The sequence below is a fragment of the Lissotriton vulgaris genome, chromosome 9 (genome assembly GCF_964263255.1).
Source record: "Lissotriton vulgaris chromosome 9, aLisVul1.2, whole genome shotgun sequence".
NCBI classification, from domain to species: Eukaryota; Metazoa; Chordata; class Amphibia; order Caudata; family Salamandridae; genus Lissotriton; species Lissotriton vulgaris.
The window spans coordinates 829,928,554-829,944,998 of record NC_141697.1 but is presented as its reverse complement, the minus strand read 5'-3'; the positions used below and the strand labels follow the sequence as shown (position 1 = coordinate 829,944,998).

The following is a 16,445-nucleotide window of genomic DNA, read 5'->3' as shown; positions in this document are numbered from 1 at the left end:
TACTCCAGAAGGGCACTACCAGTTCTGGGTATTGCCCTTTGGGTTGAAAAATGTCCCTTCCACCTTCTAGAGGTTGGTGAACGAGGTCCTAGCTGGGCTGGAGAACTTCAGTGACGCCTATCTGGATGATATTGTGGTCTTCAGTTCTAGCTGAAAGGACTAACTGTGCTACCTCAGAGAAGTGATTCAGCCTCTGCAGAGGGCAGGCCTGACTATCAAGATGAGTAAGGGCCAAACAGGGTAGGATTCAGAAGTCTGCTTGAGACACCAAGTGGTTGGAGGCAATGTGCAGCCTCTTGGGGCCAAGATTGAAACCATTATGGCTTTGGAACCCGCTAAGACCCAAGCAGAGGAGAGACTTCTTAGGTCTCACCGTCTACTAGAGGAAATTAGTCAAGGGGTATGGCACCATTATCACCCCCTTGACAGAGCTAATTTACAAGAAATAGCCACATGAAGTGATCTGGACAGAGGCATGCCAGAAAAGGTTTGTCACCCTGACAGAGTCCATGTGTACAGCACCTGTGCTTTAGGCCCCTGACTTATCCCAAGAATTCATTGTGCAAACAGACACTACAGAGCATGATTTAGGGGCCATCCTCTCACTGCTAAATGAAGAGGGCCTAGATCAAACTGTAGCCTTCATCAGTAGGAGGGTACTTCTCCGGGAACGAAGGTGGAGTGCAATAGAGAGAGAAGCCTTTGCAGTGGTCTGGGTGCTGAAGAAGCTGAGATCATACCTGTTTTTTGCTCACTTACGTGTTCAGACAGACCACAGACCCCTCCAATGGTTGATGCAGATGAGGTGGAGAATCCCAAACTTTTGAGGTGGTCCATCTACCTAAAGGGATTGGACTTTACGATGAGGGTCTATCCAGGTTCTTTTACCATAGTGAAAGAACTCCGAAGGAGTTGGGTAGTTCTCCCCAATTTCAGCTGGGGGGACACGTGTTAGACCTGGTATCTTTGACGTATGTTCCTCCTAACTTTTTGCCTTCAGACCTCATGCTTTTGCTGACTTTGTTTTTGCTGGCCTTGGGTCTCTGCATGATACTTTTGGCTTATACCCAATTGGTGCATTTAATTTACTTATAAGTTCCTAGTAATGGGCAATATGTGTTCCCAGGGCTTGTAAATTTAAAGGCTATTAGTGGGCCTGCAGGACTGATTGTGCCACCCATTTATGTAGCCCTTTAAACATGTTTCAGGCCTGCCATTGCAGAGCCTTTGTGCGCAGTTTAAACTATCATTTTGACCTGGCAAAGTAAACCTTTTGCCAGGCCCAAACCTTCCTTTTTAATACATATGTCACACCTAAGGTAGGCTATGGACAGCCCCAAGGGCCAGGTGCAGTGTATATAAAACATTGGATGTGTACTTTTAAGTTTTACTTGTCCTTGTAGTGAAAGATTTCTACATTGATTTGTCACTACTGCAAGGCCTATCTCTCCAATAGTATAACAGTGGAGTTGCCTTAATGCATTTTATGTGTAATTTTCAAATGGGGAGAGATCACTGGTTCATGTTTGGTGACACTGGGATCCTAATTCTAAAATCCTAACTTATGGTGAGGTGTATTTTAAAAAACAGTTCTGACAATGTCACTTTTAGACAGCTAGAATTTTATTGCCGTAGCCATTTGGTTCCTGCAGCCTGTCTTTGGTCACATGACTAGGTGTATGTGGTAGTCAGGCTTTGTGTATTCCTCCTTGACAGCCAGACACAATGGGACGTTAGTTGTTCCTCGCGGCAGCATGGGAGGGGGAAGCTGGGCCCTGCCTCACTTACCCCTGAATAGGCTGTGTTCTGTCTCCACACAAAGTGCTGCATACCCCTATAGTTATTCTGAAGCCAGGACCAGGAAGGCAGGGCATCTGTGCACTTCAAACACATGCCTCTAAAAGCTTCTTCCCACTATAAAGGCGCAACTGTGTATAAAAGAATTAGCTCAGACACCACCACTTCAGCACACCCATGGACCTGTGGATATTTTACCATGAAGAAGGACTGCTTTACTGCTACAAGGACTGCCTCACTGCTGGACTGCTATTATGAAGGAACCGTTGACCTGCTCTGCTGACCTGCTGCCTGCTTGCTTGGGTGAGCAGGACTGGATCTGAATCTCTTGAACCCAGAAGCTGAGTAACTCCAAGGCCTAGTTGCCTGGCCTCCTGACCTGAAGCCTCAGGGACATAACAGGCTTCCAAAACCTTGCAACTGCACTTGTGCTCTGCCATCTGTGAGACTATCCTGCCAGGTGGTGCCAACCCAGTCCTGGATCCTTGAAATTGGGCTTGAGGTGCTTTATCAGCCTCTGTGGTGCCAAGGTAATCGACAAATCGCCTCAGCTGTACGGCACAACCCCGAGCATAATCGCTAAATAGCCGCTGCTGCATGGATTGGACCTGTCGCAAACACTTACATCACTGCCGCAGATCATATCACCTTCGGAACCTCCACTGCATGACGCATCCTCAGCATAGGCCCTCACGCCTTTCCAATGGCAGCCTCGACGATGACGCCAGACTCTGCATCGCAGCCTCGCACCTGTTCAGAAGAAAGCATCTCCCTGACTCTATGCTGCATCCTCAATGCCGGACTTTGCATTGCGCCCCTTTGATTGGATCCTCTACGAGAACACAGGCCCTTGCACCACCGCCTCCCAGCAGCCCAAAACCGATGAACTGCTTTGGCTGCGCAACGTATCTTCGTGGTGGACTCCTGCAACGCTCTGCAAACCAGGATTTAAGGTACTCTGTTCAGCGGGCCTAGCTGGGTCCTGGTAGCCAGCCCATGCTCCATCGCAGTTGTCCGGTGCGCCCAGATATCCACAGTTGTTGCTTTGTGCTTTTTGGAGCTATTTTCTCAAAAAAAAATGCAATATCTCTGGTCCTACTCATTCGATTTTTGCCTTTTTGGCCTTCTTTTATGTATTAAATTAAGCTCTATTGCTCTAACCTGAGGTGGGATCTTTTTCTCTGGTGTTTCTGCTGTGTTACTGTATGACGTGTTGCACAATTACTTTATACACTGCTCTAAGTTAAGCATGACTGCTCTGTGCCAAGCTAGCAGGGGATTGAGCACAGGTTGATATGGGGTTTGCTTGTGACTTACCCTGCCTAGGATTGTGATTGCTGCTTGACCACGGCTCACACCTAGTTAACCAGTAACCCAATTTCTCACTCAAGGGTTGTAAATATTCCTAGAATTAGCAATAGTGTGCCACATAAATCACTACACCACATTATGCCACAGCTGCATACCATTGAATTCAAGGGTTGCTACCATTGCGGCAAGAGTGCCTACATCATGTCAAGAACTACCACCATCATGTCAGTGAGAGCATTGCACAGGAGTGCAAAACATTATGGCGAGAATGGTTACAACACCACCGTTATACATGCTTGAATGTACACCATCACTCATTAATCCCATCTGCATGTTTATATTTGTACCATTTGTCAGTAGTACATACACAGTGTTGGATTATCACTCAGTAATACTGAGTTCCTGTTCGTATTTGCAGCCATAACTCTTTAATGCATGCCCAAAGGTGTACAATCCCTCAGAGATATTGACAGCCATCACTCTTTGCTCCTTTTTGCATGTTTCACAATATTACACTTTACAGAGCCAGACACACTGGTAAAGGTTGCTCTGCTCATCCAGACGTGCGTCAATGACAGAGCTGAGGCAACCAACCCTTTACACTCTCACCTCACAGGGAAAATCCTTACAGTTGATCACACTAAGTAACTATTGATTTAAATCCATAGACTCATTGTATTTATCGCACCCTCCATCCCTCTCCCCTATTTATTGGTCCCTGCTCCTGAGGCAACCTCTGGGGGTATGTCCTACCGGTTTTCTATATTTGAAATATCTGGAATTGAAGGAAGAGATGCTTAAGTTGGGGTCAAAGTTTCTGACAGAAACCCCGGCTGTCTCTCCTCAGCCGTCCCACTTCTTTAAAGGTTGCATGAAATATACGCACCTCTAGAGACACCATCTGTATTTCTTCCTTTTTCTTGTTGAAATTACACACTCTGTTCAGGTGTTTCAGGGCGATTTCAGTTTTATTGTTCACAATCAGCCAGCGCCCAGACTCTGGGAGCCACCTGCGGAGGAATCGAAAAAGTCTCGTTACAACTGGAAAAGCTTAAAAAATGGCCATATTCGTTTTATACATTCACAATGCACTTTCGTTCAGTTTCAGACTTGTAAGTCAGAAGATAGGTATTCACCACAATTCGCGTGGCACCAATTAGTTTATTTTAATTTTCTACATGTTATCCGGGGAGTCAATGCATTTTTCCTTCATTCGCAGTTCTGAGGGTTTCACAAATATCTATTATACAAGAGAAGCGCAGACATGAATTATAAGTCCTGACAGACACTGAACGTATTAATATTTACCATCTCCTCTTGCTGGTGGTAAATGTGTGTGAGGGGGCCTGCTTGGAGGTAGGAGAAAGCGGCCGAGCAGAGAGTACCGGTATAATAGGATAAGTGTTGAGCTCAAAGTTTACTCACACGTTCGCACTCAGAGACAATGAAATATAGGGTGCCAAAGAACAAGGCTGTCTAGTGTTGCATTCACCACCGTACACTCCCCTTTATCTTCTTTTCCAACCTTGTTTTTTCCCTTAGTCACTGTTCTTATTTCCCTTTTGTGGTAAATGATTTCTATATATTTTCCCTCTCTACCACTTCATCAGAATGTCCTGTGACATCATGGAATGTTTGAGTGCCTTACTGTGGTGAGATTGTCAGTTGGTCATCTCAGGCTGAGGAGCTGGTAGCTCGCTCCTGGTGGGGTTTCTCCTTTGTATCTTCTCACCTTCTAACTTGCCACCTATCTACCTGCTAACAAAGAGGGATTTACTACTACACCTGGACTCCGGATCATCATTTATGTACCACAGTTTGGCGACGTTTCTTGGACTGATCTACGCTGCAAGGAAAGAAGATTGAATCTTAGCATTTAGGAAACCAAGGACTGTTCTAGATTTAAGAAATTTCGTCTCCTGGAGATCAGAGAAACGCCCAGTAAACCCCTCCAGTGTCCTTTTCAACTTGGACAGCCTGCGACCTGGGCGTTCGTGTTGTGAGTGAGTCAACTGCCATCTCGCTGTCGTCTGGAGACTGTCTGTTTCCAGCTACAAGAGCCACTGTCTCAGCGGGCCTGATCACCCTGTTGTGCCTTCCGGTTTTCTTGTTTGCATTGACAGTTCGCTTTGAATACAACCACTGTGGATGTAGTGTGTTTTCACACAGTGTGGGCACTTCTCCTCCTGTGAGCACTTTCTGTGTTTGCTCTTCTGGAGGTGCCCTGGCGCTAGCAGTGCACTCTCAATCACAGCAACCATCATCTGTGAAGTCACGTCTTTTCCCTACTTCTATGTTGGTGAGTGGTTTTTTTTTTAGTTGGTTTATGAGGAATTTTGCCCTGAGTGTTGCTTGACTGTCGTTGGGACTTGGCGGATCTCGCCGTTAATAACGGGGCGCACGTTTAACTTTGAAGGCATGAGTGGCCGCCCCTCCATCACCGTTGAGCTGACATGTTTAAATTTGAAAATGCGCACAAGCCGCGCACATCTTACCTCTTCACGAGCGGCACCCAGTCATATCTCTATGACGTCTGTCTTTGTTCCTCTTGCCTTGGCTGCCCTCAGAAGTCTTGGCGCAGTAACGTGCCTTGAGCCATTCGGTGTGCGTCATGCAAACGTACCGCCATTTTGGGATTGCAATAGCTTTGTCGGTCTGCGGCAGCTTCGTGTGCAGTTTTTCCCGCACAAGCATTGCCGACCACAGTGTAATTTCAATAAAGTTACAAGCGTAAAGCAAAATTGGCATATCGTCTCGCGGTTTCGTTGGTGCCTGTGCTGGGACTGTCGGAGTCACTATGGAGTCGTCGCATATGACTCAGTTTCTCTTCCTCTCCAATGCTGGCGCAGGGACGCTGGATGTATCAACTTTAGACGAACTCCTGCAGCAATCTTCTTGTCTTGGTTGGAAGTTTTGTTTCCTTAAGCAGAGGATCCCGTGGCCTGCTTTTCAGGACTTGCCTGCACGTCACCCCACTTAGTTTCCTGGTGTAAAGTCACTCATCGGAGCTTATGGACAATCCTGGCTAAGAAGAGCTCGGGTGAGAAATCGCTCACCGGAGCTAAACTCTTTTTTTTTTTTTCATTTGCTTATGCTTCAACCTATTTGTATTTCAGTGTTTGTTGTGGGTTGGTGTGTGTGTTGAGCATAATGGATTGTTCCATCTATCTATGGGAGGTTGTTGGAGTGTTTTTCTATTTGTGTATTCTTGTCAGTGGTTATTTTATCCTGTACCCTACCATCAGGAGTTTGAGTTGGGTTCCTAAGGCAACATCTTAACCCTACGGTGTACCCTTATTTAAGGGAGGGTGTGGGGCTAGTCAATGCCATATTTTGAAACTAGGGCAATGTTGTACCTTATGGTGTTCCCTGTATATATATATATAGGGGATGTTGTAGTCTTGGTCTCACAGGGTGTGTATCCTGTGTCTCACCCTGCTTGGGCTGCTAGGGTGTTTGTGTCTAGTCAATGCCCCATTCATGTACTAAGGGTTAGTACCCTATGGTGTACCCTTACTTGGGGGAGGTTGTGGGGAGGTTGTGGTGCCAGTCAGTGCCAACATTTTGTTTCCTAGGGTCATGTTGTTACCCTTTGAAGAAGTTACTTCACACACTGTTAATGTGGTGTACCCTTTCATTAGGGAAAGTTGTCTGCATGTAATTATTATGTTCTGAAGTTTCAAGGATTAGTATCCTTTGGTGTACCCTTTTTTGGGGAAGGTGGTGTGCGTGGTCAGCGCCACCATTAGGTGATGTTGTGTTGAACAATTTTTACATTGTTCCATGGTGTACCCTTTTGTTAGGGGAGGTTGTCAGTGATTGTCAGAAAGTTGCATCACTCTATTTTTGTCTTGTTCCATCATTAGGTGAAGTTGCGTTGAACAATTTTTACATTGTTCCATGCTGTACCCTTTTATTAGGGGAGGTTGTCGTGGTGCACTAGTCTGTTTTGCAAAGCATTCCTTTTTCTGTGAAGGTTGCTACATTTATGGCACAGTTGCCTAAGTACTTACTTATTGTACTTATAGGTGCACCCTCTTTCTTGAAGGGTGTTTGTCCATCTTGGTTTTTTTTGCTACAAGTTGTACCTTTCGTTTAGGGACGTGGTTGCAGCCTCGTTGCTCATAGCTACTTTTCCCTTGGACATCTGGACCTGGCTTACTTCTTATTGTGCTTACTTCTATCTGCACACATTTTGTCTTTTGGTTGTTACACCCTATTTGGCTTACCAGGATCGCTACCTTGTTTTATTAAGGAGGGTGGATGGGCATGTAATGTAATTTGCATTCTTGTGTTTTGACCAACCATGACCATTTGTGCATCTTATGAATATCTTTCTACATGCCTCTTTTAATTTTCTTTGTTTCTGCTTCCATGCTCAAGTTTCCTGCTTTTCAAATTATCTCTTTGACTTGCTCTTGTGTCTACAGTTTCCTCAGAATCCTTCTGCTCCGTCTTAACTTCTTACTTGCTGTCGTTCGCTAACGGAAGAGGATGTGTGCTAAATGATTTCTATATCGTTTCCCTCTCTACCACTTCATCAGAATGTCCTGTGACATCATGGAATGTTTGAGTGCCTTACTGTGGTGAGATTGTCAGTTGGTCATCTCAGGCTGAGGAGCTGGTAGCTCGCTCCTGGTGGGGTTTCTCCTTTGTATCTTCTTACCTTCTAACTTGCCACCTATCTACCTGCTAATAAAGAGGGATCTACTACTACACCTGGACTACGGATCATCATTTATGTACGACACATTTCTATTCCTCCTCCCTCCTACGGTTCTGCTTTTTTCTTTCTTGGTCTGGATCAAAGTCTGATGAAGAAAAATAACTCTTGGCCCCCAAAATGAGCCACACCTGCAACTACCAGCTCAAATTAAGCACTAGAAAGGAGGTGAGGAGGGTGGAAGGTAGAGGATGTTTCTTGGCAGTAGGGAGCATTACAATTCCTGTCCAGTGTGGAATCTTTTCACCTGTAAGATTCAAGGGCGGCTCCTCCATGCGTCGCCTCACTGCTTTCTCACAGTGCGAGAAGCAGAAACATAAAATGGTATTAAAAATACCATTTTATGTTTCTGCTTCTCACACTGCAAGAAAACAGAAGGGTTTGGTTGGGGTGCGGTCCTCCTCTAGAGCAGGGGAGGAGTGGCTTGCCCACTCTGAGGGCGCTGACTGGGCCGACTAAACCTGCCATGCGCACTCTCCCTTTTCTCCATGTAGGGAGAAAATGGCCTCCCCTAGAGGCCTGTGTGGTTGGTGTCCCAACCAATTACAACACTGGCATTGCAGCATTGTGATTGTCTGAGGGGAGGGGAGGGAGGTTGCCTGCCTCCTGTGAGGAGCAGAGACTATGTGGGACAAAACGGGATCATGCTGGGCCGACGAAGGTAAGTAAACTTTTTATTTTTATTTAAAATTAACCTTCCCCTGGGTGACTCCCTCCACGTGACCCCCCACCTGCGAGTCAGCTGGCGCAACTGGTTTGATTTGGTCGTGGAGGCACTAGTTATGCCTGGGCTGGTGTGCCGGGAACAGATAAGAGGAATGGAGGCACAACTGATGGCGTGGGTAGAACTTCAGGTGCTCTAAATGTTTTGTCCTCCTGAGATATTTGTTATCCGAAGAAAGCCAAGCAGCAGCCCCTTTTACCTGTTACTTGACAGCTTTTTGTGCGAGTTTACCTCAGGGGCACATAGGAAAGCAGATAATAAAGTACACTCGAGGGAAAACAAGTGTATACTTGAGAGGTGTACCAGGCTCGTTATAGGTTCTTTAGAGCAATATCATACTTACCAACATTTCAAAATATGAAAGAGAGAGAGAGTGGAAAAAGATCGGGCGAATTTATTTTCGCCATTGACTAACATTAGAAAGAGGGCCATTTTAGGCACGAGACAGCTAAAATAAAGCCATTTTTGGCTTTAAAATCAGATGGCTCCTACCTGAATCTGGTCTGATGCAATGTATGTATGCAAAATATCGAAACATAGTGCAACTTAGAATCCCAAAATACCATGCTTGATTTAGTTCAACTTAATATATTGCATATATATACTGCACATATTGCAGACTGAGTGGAGTGAGTGCAACCCCCCAGGGTAAAGCCCATGGCTAAGTTAGCTTGTTTCTGTTGAGAAGCTGGAGGAAGCAGTGGGTGACACAGAATTCCATCTGTCAATCGTCCAGTTTAATTGTGTGTGAAATTCCAAGTTTCAGAGTATGTGTGATATTTAATTTTGGGTGGCACGTTATTATGAGCCAAAAAATGCTGTTGATTTTTTTTTAGAATATAAAAGATTATCACACATTTTTGTTAATATAAAGGTGTCTAAAAGGGGGTTGCACCAGTCGATGAGTGCATAGAATTCTAATCCTATGGACCAAAGAGCCATAGGGCGAGACTTGGAGACTTTCCTGCTTTGTCTACATCTTTCAAGATTCAGACACAGGGTGGGAGCACAGGGGCAGTACAGAGCTGCAGGGCTCATCAGCTTAATTACTGGCAACAATGAACCGCCTGAGACACAGAACTCCAGTGGTATTGCCTGCATCTGCTGTGAGAAATGAGGGGCACACAGCTGGATCCGCCAGATGTTCTTGAGCCAGCCCCTGTGAAATATCTATGCTGACTTAGTTCCAGTGTAATTTGGCACCGGGACGCATTTTGCAACACCTGCCCTTTGTCTGTTTTGCATTTGGAGAAGAAACCTGCAAGGTGTGAGGGCGGGTTTTGTATTTTTGCTTCGAGTTGCCCCTCAACACAAGAACCTTACTTAAAGGGCAGTCAACCCTTTTTTGTCGAGTCCTATCCTTGCAGGGATCTATCTGAAGCCTAACACCTTGATGTAAATTCCATGGAGAACTTGTTGTCACTTCACAAGTGCTTAAGAGACTATGATTGAAAGGCAATTTTTGACTTACTTTAACTCCTGTGTGTCAGGGATATCCATGCACTGTAAGAATTTCAGATTCTCCTGTTTGCAAGAGTTATTACTCTAATAACCATTTATATAGCACTTACATTATTTTTTATTGAATGTCGTGTATAGTGCTATTCATCATCATGTAAGGAGTCAGAACGCTTTAATCCCTCACAGATATTATGATGAGACAATGGACCACACAAGTGTGTAAGTTAATATACAGGATATGTTACATAAGACAATGAGGGTTACAAGATGTAGGAGTCACATATCATCCAAACTGGAAGGAATTGAATGTTAAAAGTGCTTGGTCTGCAAAAATACAGAGAAACATAGTCAGGATTTGAAACATAATGCTAAAGTTGATGTTGTCTGTACTAATAAATCGTTACTAATGCCCGAACGAACCCTTTTTAGCAACCTTAGCAACTGATAGTGATGAGAGCAGGCGTCAAAGACCTGCAGACTAGAAATTCAAGACTGATATGTTATTTCATATAAAAGGACAGTTTGTGTCATTCAGGGCATGCTTTGAATCATGCAGCGAGAACGATGTTGTTTTATGTGTTTGTGGAGTGGGAAAATTGATCCCCATGTTTTACCATTGTTAAACACTGGGGGGCATATTAGCATGAACTTGCGTCATTTATCGCAAAATGCGCTTTGCACGTTTATTTTTATGGCTGCCTATCACTGGATATTTTAGCAGAGAAAATATGCTATTAGCAACGTTTATCTCCACTGTAATAAAATATCTAGCGATAGCGGCGAAAATGCCTGAATATCGCTGGAAATCCAGCGCTATTCACGCATTAACGCCATGGTGGACTTAGCCTGAAAATCCACCTCCCATTGAGGAATACAGGTAAGTCAGGTTTTCAGCAGGTGCTAAATACTAGCAATAATCGCCCTTAGCGCAACTTTTTTTACCGCTTCACCTGCGTTGGTAATAGAGGGAAGTAGTGTTAGCGACTTTTTTTCAGTCGCTTCTAGTTGGGAATGCCTACCTTGCATGTCATTAGCGATAATCATCGCTGAAATCAAGGCGATAGGAAAACCGTCCGCTATCGCCAGAAAGCTGTTGCTAACGCCTGTTAGCAACAGCTTGCTGATAGGTCAATAAAAAAATCACAGCTTTAGCAGCCAAAAGTGCCGCTAAAGCTCCGATAAAGCCCTTGCTAATATGCCCCTGGGTTCTCTTTTGGCTATCGGTATAGAGACCCCGGTTTGACTGTGTACAGCTGAGTGTCATGTAAACAATATACGTGACCGTTTGGGGAAATTCCCATCGATTATGGACCAACCAACCTGGGTGCATAATGGACCAAAAACCTGCAGACTATGCGGGAGGAGCAACGAGGACTTTATTCATCTTGTCTGCATCTGCCCGAATCTAGCTCAAGCTCGAAGCTCTCTGTTAAAAAAGTCTATGAACGAGCGGGGTATAAGAACGTGCAGATCTGCAATTATGGCAACCTTGAACCCAGCAGACACGCGATTGAACTGCCTATTACTAAAGTTCCTTGCAGCCCACTCCCAAGCGCTAAAACATACCACGGCACCCTGTCAACAAAAGGATAACACAACTGTGGTAGCTCGGGCAGAGAGCGCTCCGGAACATAAAAGAGGAAAAAATCAAGAACTTCAGAACTAAGCTAGACAGACTGCATTTTTATTACACTTCATTCGATTTTAAATAACAAACTCGGTTTTAGACGGAGAGTGTTATAGAATATATTAACAGAGATTGTACATATATGTTAAGAAATTTTAAACACATTAGTCGATTCCTTTAAAATGTATTGTTGTGGTTTTAATTAACTGAAACAATAAAAATCTTTCATTCATTCAAATATACGTGACCACTTTTCACATACTCTGAGCTTTAAGAACTTTTTCAATTTATTGTAAACTTTTGTTTGGCTTACCTTTTTACAGCGCTCATACAAAGAGTATAAATATGAAAGAATGTGAGGTCAGTTTAGCTTGAAGGGTGTGATAGCAGGAACACGCTCAGAGCTGAGTTAAGCCAGGCAGGCTGCAGGTGAAGGACCGCATCACAGCTGGGAGCACTTAGCTCCTCAAGTAGGCATATCTGTGTTGGTGGAGAGGTTGATTTGGTTCACAACAGGGCACAAGTCCTAAAAAAGGAGGTGGGGAGCTAACTAAGTTAGTAGGCAAGTTACATCTTGGCGTGTGACATCACAGCGAGTGACATCATGGTGCATGACGTCACATGCGGCAGTACAGAAAGTGGCCTCACAGGAAGTGGCATCACAACCCGCAACCTCACAGGAAGCAACATCACATGAAACAATATCAGATCTTTAGATTTCACATATATGTTTAGCCTGTCTATCATGAGTACATTTAAGCGCATTATGAGATTTAAGAAATTAGATTTTGTGTCAGATTGGTGTAAAAAAGTGATGCAACCCTGATGCAGTATCTGGGCCTCAACCTATACATTGAGGCCCTCATTTACAACATTTTGGCTCAGGACAGGGACATATGGCTTCTTGCTGCGCTGCCCTGCATTGAAAGAAAAGGGCAGGAATGTGCCTTATATATGAGATAAAGCTCAATTATGTTCAATTTCACTGCGCTGGTGCACAAATGTGCACCAGCGCAGGCACCCTTGCACCATGGTGCAAGGGTATCTGCATTGTAGTAATTATTGTGTTTGTGCAGAAAGGGACACCTTCTGCACAAAACACTCAATGGAGGCATTTTCCGTTTTCTATGTATGCTGCAGAATGCAGCAAACATAGAAAGAGGAAAAAACGGGGCGAGATAAAGGTATTTCTTTTTGTTACGCCATCCCTTGGGAAGCGCACAGTTTTGACATATTCCCTGATTTACACTATGTTGCAAATCTGGCAATATCAAAATCCATGAGCATGGAGTCTGGAGTTCTGGACTTTTTGGTACCGTCCAGAGGTGTCAGGGACAACACCCGAAGACCCCTGAGTTCTACCTGTCTCGGTGCACAAATAAACAGAAACACGGGCTTCTCGATGGTGGCGTCAAAGACCAAAGGTTTATTACTGCAGGGACACGGAAGTCACAGAAACTACACACGGGCAGATTCTAGGAGCCTGTTCGATTTGCACTAAGTGGGTTGCTCCTTAAATACAAATTATTTAGCTTGGGGCAACATACTTCACATACTCGTACGTTTCTAAACCTTCATGTCCTAAACAATAAATATTTGGCATTTACACAGGAATCGTCAACAATATCTGATGTAAAAACATTACGAATGAGAGGTTCCCACTGTTCGATCACAATCCCATGTCATCTTTTCATTCAAGAGCCGGACCGCCTCATCGTAAATTTCGTTACCTCCCCCCAATAAAGGCCCAGAAGGAAAGGAGCAGAGCCAGGTGCAGAAGATAGGAAAACAGGATAAGAGATGTTTGTGGGTCGTAAATGGGCAAGGCTACCAGCTTCGGCCGCCTAATCATGATCAGGCCAACGAACACGAGAACCAGTATAGCAGGACTGGCCTCAGGCAGAGGAGGCAGCTTTTGCCGAGTCATGCGGCCACAGCGTTTCTATCCTAAGGTGCACGTGTCACTAGCAAGGTGAATCGTCGGCTAAAGCCTACGTGTCCTTAAATTAAATGAATTGATCAGAGGTCACTGTGTGTCCATTGACTATGTGAGGGCAAGAATACAAGATGGCTGCCATAATCTAAAATGGATGCCATGGGTGGATCAGAAATGTGGTTATAACAAGAGTGCTCTTGCTCGTAGCATAGCGAAAACACCAGGATATACTAAATGGATCATTTGCGGTTCACTGATACCAAAATTGTGAGTTTACGACAATGTTGAAAACACGGGTTCAAAACGTCACGGAACCTCAGACCCTCCTTTTGCCCTTACATAGGCAATTACTCAGTCTATGTCAGAGTCTATCTCGATGTTCATTAGGTCAGTGATATGTTGTTGCAGCATCATCCTTTCTCGTACCTTGTCTCCAAACGCAGGTGGTTTTCTAAAACAGGTTGCAGCACAGAGGCTACACAAGGCGGGACCACATTGGATAATAAGGCAGCACGAGAATAGGAATACTAAGATAATACCAACGACCATCAGAACCTTCCATCCCCACGCTGATAGTAGTGTCCAAAGCCATTCCATTAAGGACCAATTTCCCTTGTCTACATGAATAGAGTCGGAAATCTTGTGTAGCTTAGAGATCGCTTCGTATACTGTCGGAGCATTATTGGGGATAAAAACACAGCAGCTCGATTGGATCATTCTGCATACCCCACCTCGATCTGCAAGTATTACATCAAGAACCATACGGTTCTGTAACGTCATGAGACGATCCGCCTGAAGCTCAGCTGTTTAATTACTAAGGGCACCAGCAGTTTCTGTGATAGTAGATTCAACTACCCGTGTTAGCTGACGTAGGTTTCTACTATTGGCCATAGGCCCCCAGAACGGAATGAAACCTTTGAAAAAGTCTCCGGCTTCCTGACCAGCGGTATCTTCTTTGTTGAAAACACCTCTTGCTACTCTGGTCTTGTGATAATCTGGAGAGGCAGTATATGTCGGATGCAACAGTCGAGCAATATAGCATGAACCTGAAAAGTCAGCAGGTAGCCATGTATATGCCCTATCCTGACAGATGAAGTAAGTACCCTTAGCAGTTAGGAAGGCAGGGGAAGAGTTAGACGGATACACGTAAGTCTCAACACAGTCACTCTTCCCTAGCCGAGCTCTTGGATTTCTCCCATTACCTTGCAAGCAGAATTGACCTCGGTGAGGTACGACCCAGACTGGAGTGGAGCTCTTACGCTTGCTTTCACCCAAACTAATGCTATATTCCGTAGAATTCCAACTCAGATAAACCCGTAGTTCATCTCTAGGGACAGATGGGGAGTTATTGACGTCTTTAATCATGTCAGTTATTCCCTTTATCAAGGCTTTGTTAACGGAGGTATACTTAGCGGAACGTGGAGGACGCGGGGGATAGGTCTCGAGAGCATAGACAAATACAGTTTGGAAGGCCCGACATGATCCATTATAGCTGAAAGGCAAGACCAGATAGGGAATGCCTTTATCCATAGTGTGCGGTATCAAACCACATACCCAGCAGTCTGTTGTGTTAACTACCAGTTGGTGTTGATGCAAGAGCTGTACAAAAGTGTTATTTATAAATTCTGAGCGTCGAGCTTGCTCATGTTCAGGGAACGGATGGAAGGAATGAAAAGAAGCAACAGTAGAAGAAACAAGATCAAGGGGAGGTACTGTAGTTGTTATCGGTGCAAAAATTAAATGTATACCAAAGACGATTCCACCCACCAACGTTATTAAAACAATCAAAAACGTAATTGCACATTGCATCAGAAAACATTTGTTATGAAGAATCTTGTAGAGTCTATTTCTGCGAACATAAATTACATTCTTTCTGTGCAGCCCAGGAAGCTCCATCTTCTACAACCGCTCGCGACCACTGATGATATGTACGTAGTTGAAAATGCCTCTATCAGCCCTGGGAGTTCCCAGAACTAACAGAAAGACGACCTTGTGTCTGGCCCCCGCAGATTCAACTAGGCACAAAGCCACGACCCTACGGCTACCCAGACGGCAAGGTAATTAAAACAACATAATATACATAGGAATACACAATATTAGCAAACTTCCTGGCTGGAGGCAATGTATCAAATCGAAATATGAAAAATAGGCAGTTTCCTGCTTTATTAGTCTTTAGAATGAGAACGTAGGTGGTATCTCAGTTTTCCTGGAGCAGTTTGATCCGGAAATAGTGTATTTTCAGCAGGAGTTACAATGTTCGAGTTCGCAGATGGCAAGTGTTCATTTGATGCAGAGGACAAATGTTCAGTGTTCAAAGGAGCAGTTTCAGAAGGAGAGTCAGAGTTCGGTGAATCGTTTATCAATTTTGCATCGCTGAAAGGAACGTATCTAGGAACTGGTTCAGTTTCAGAGGCACCAATTCCTTTTCTCACCCAGTTATCATAAGGGAGTGGAAGGGGTACACGTTTAGCATGTGTCGCGTGGACCCAATTTTTTCTACCAGCCACACGTATAGTAGTCCTTGTGGCCAAAAGTACTTGAAATGGTCCGACGAACTTGGGTTGCAGATTTCTGGTCCGTCCAAAGTTCCTAATGACGACGTAGTCGCCGGGTTTCAGCTGATGACCTGGACTTTCCGGAGGCTTTGGCAATGCATCGAAAACCTGTTGGTGAATGAGACTCAATTTAGCAGTCAAGTCAAAAAGGTAATCAATTAGCATTGGTTATTCCAGTTGTTTGAACTCCCTCGGTCTAGGTACCCCCCAAACATTAGCAGGTCAACCGAACACAATCTCATAGGGACTAAGCCCTACTCGAGAATGCACAGTCGCTCTTGTGGATAACAGGGCCAAAGGCAGTGCATCTG

General features: G+C 44.6%; 1 protein-coding gene across 1 annotated transcript in view; it reads right to left on the bottom strand.

Moving 5' to 3' along the window:
- Positions 1-16,445, bottom strand: part of LOC147692319 (solute carrier family 22 member 6-B-like) — a 509,964-nt gene that overhangs the window by 245,282 nt on the left and 248,237 nt on the right. Inside the window, exon 5 of the mRNA XM_086938568.1 lies at positions 3,995-4,118. Coding sequence (XP_086794694.1) covers positions 3,995-4,118 — 124 coding nt within the window. The remainder of the gene's footprint in view (positions 1-3,994; positions 4,119-16,445) is intronic.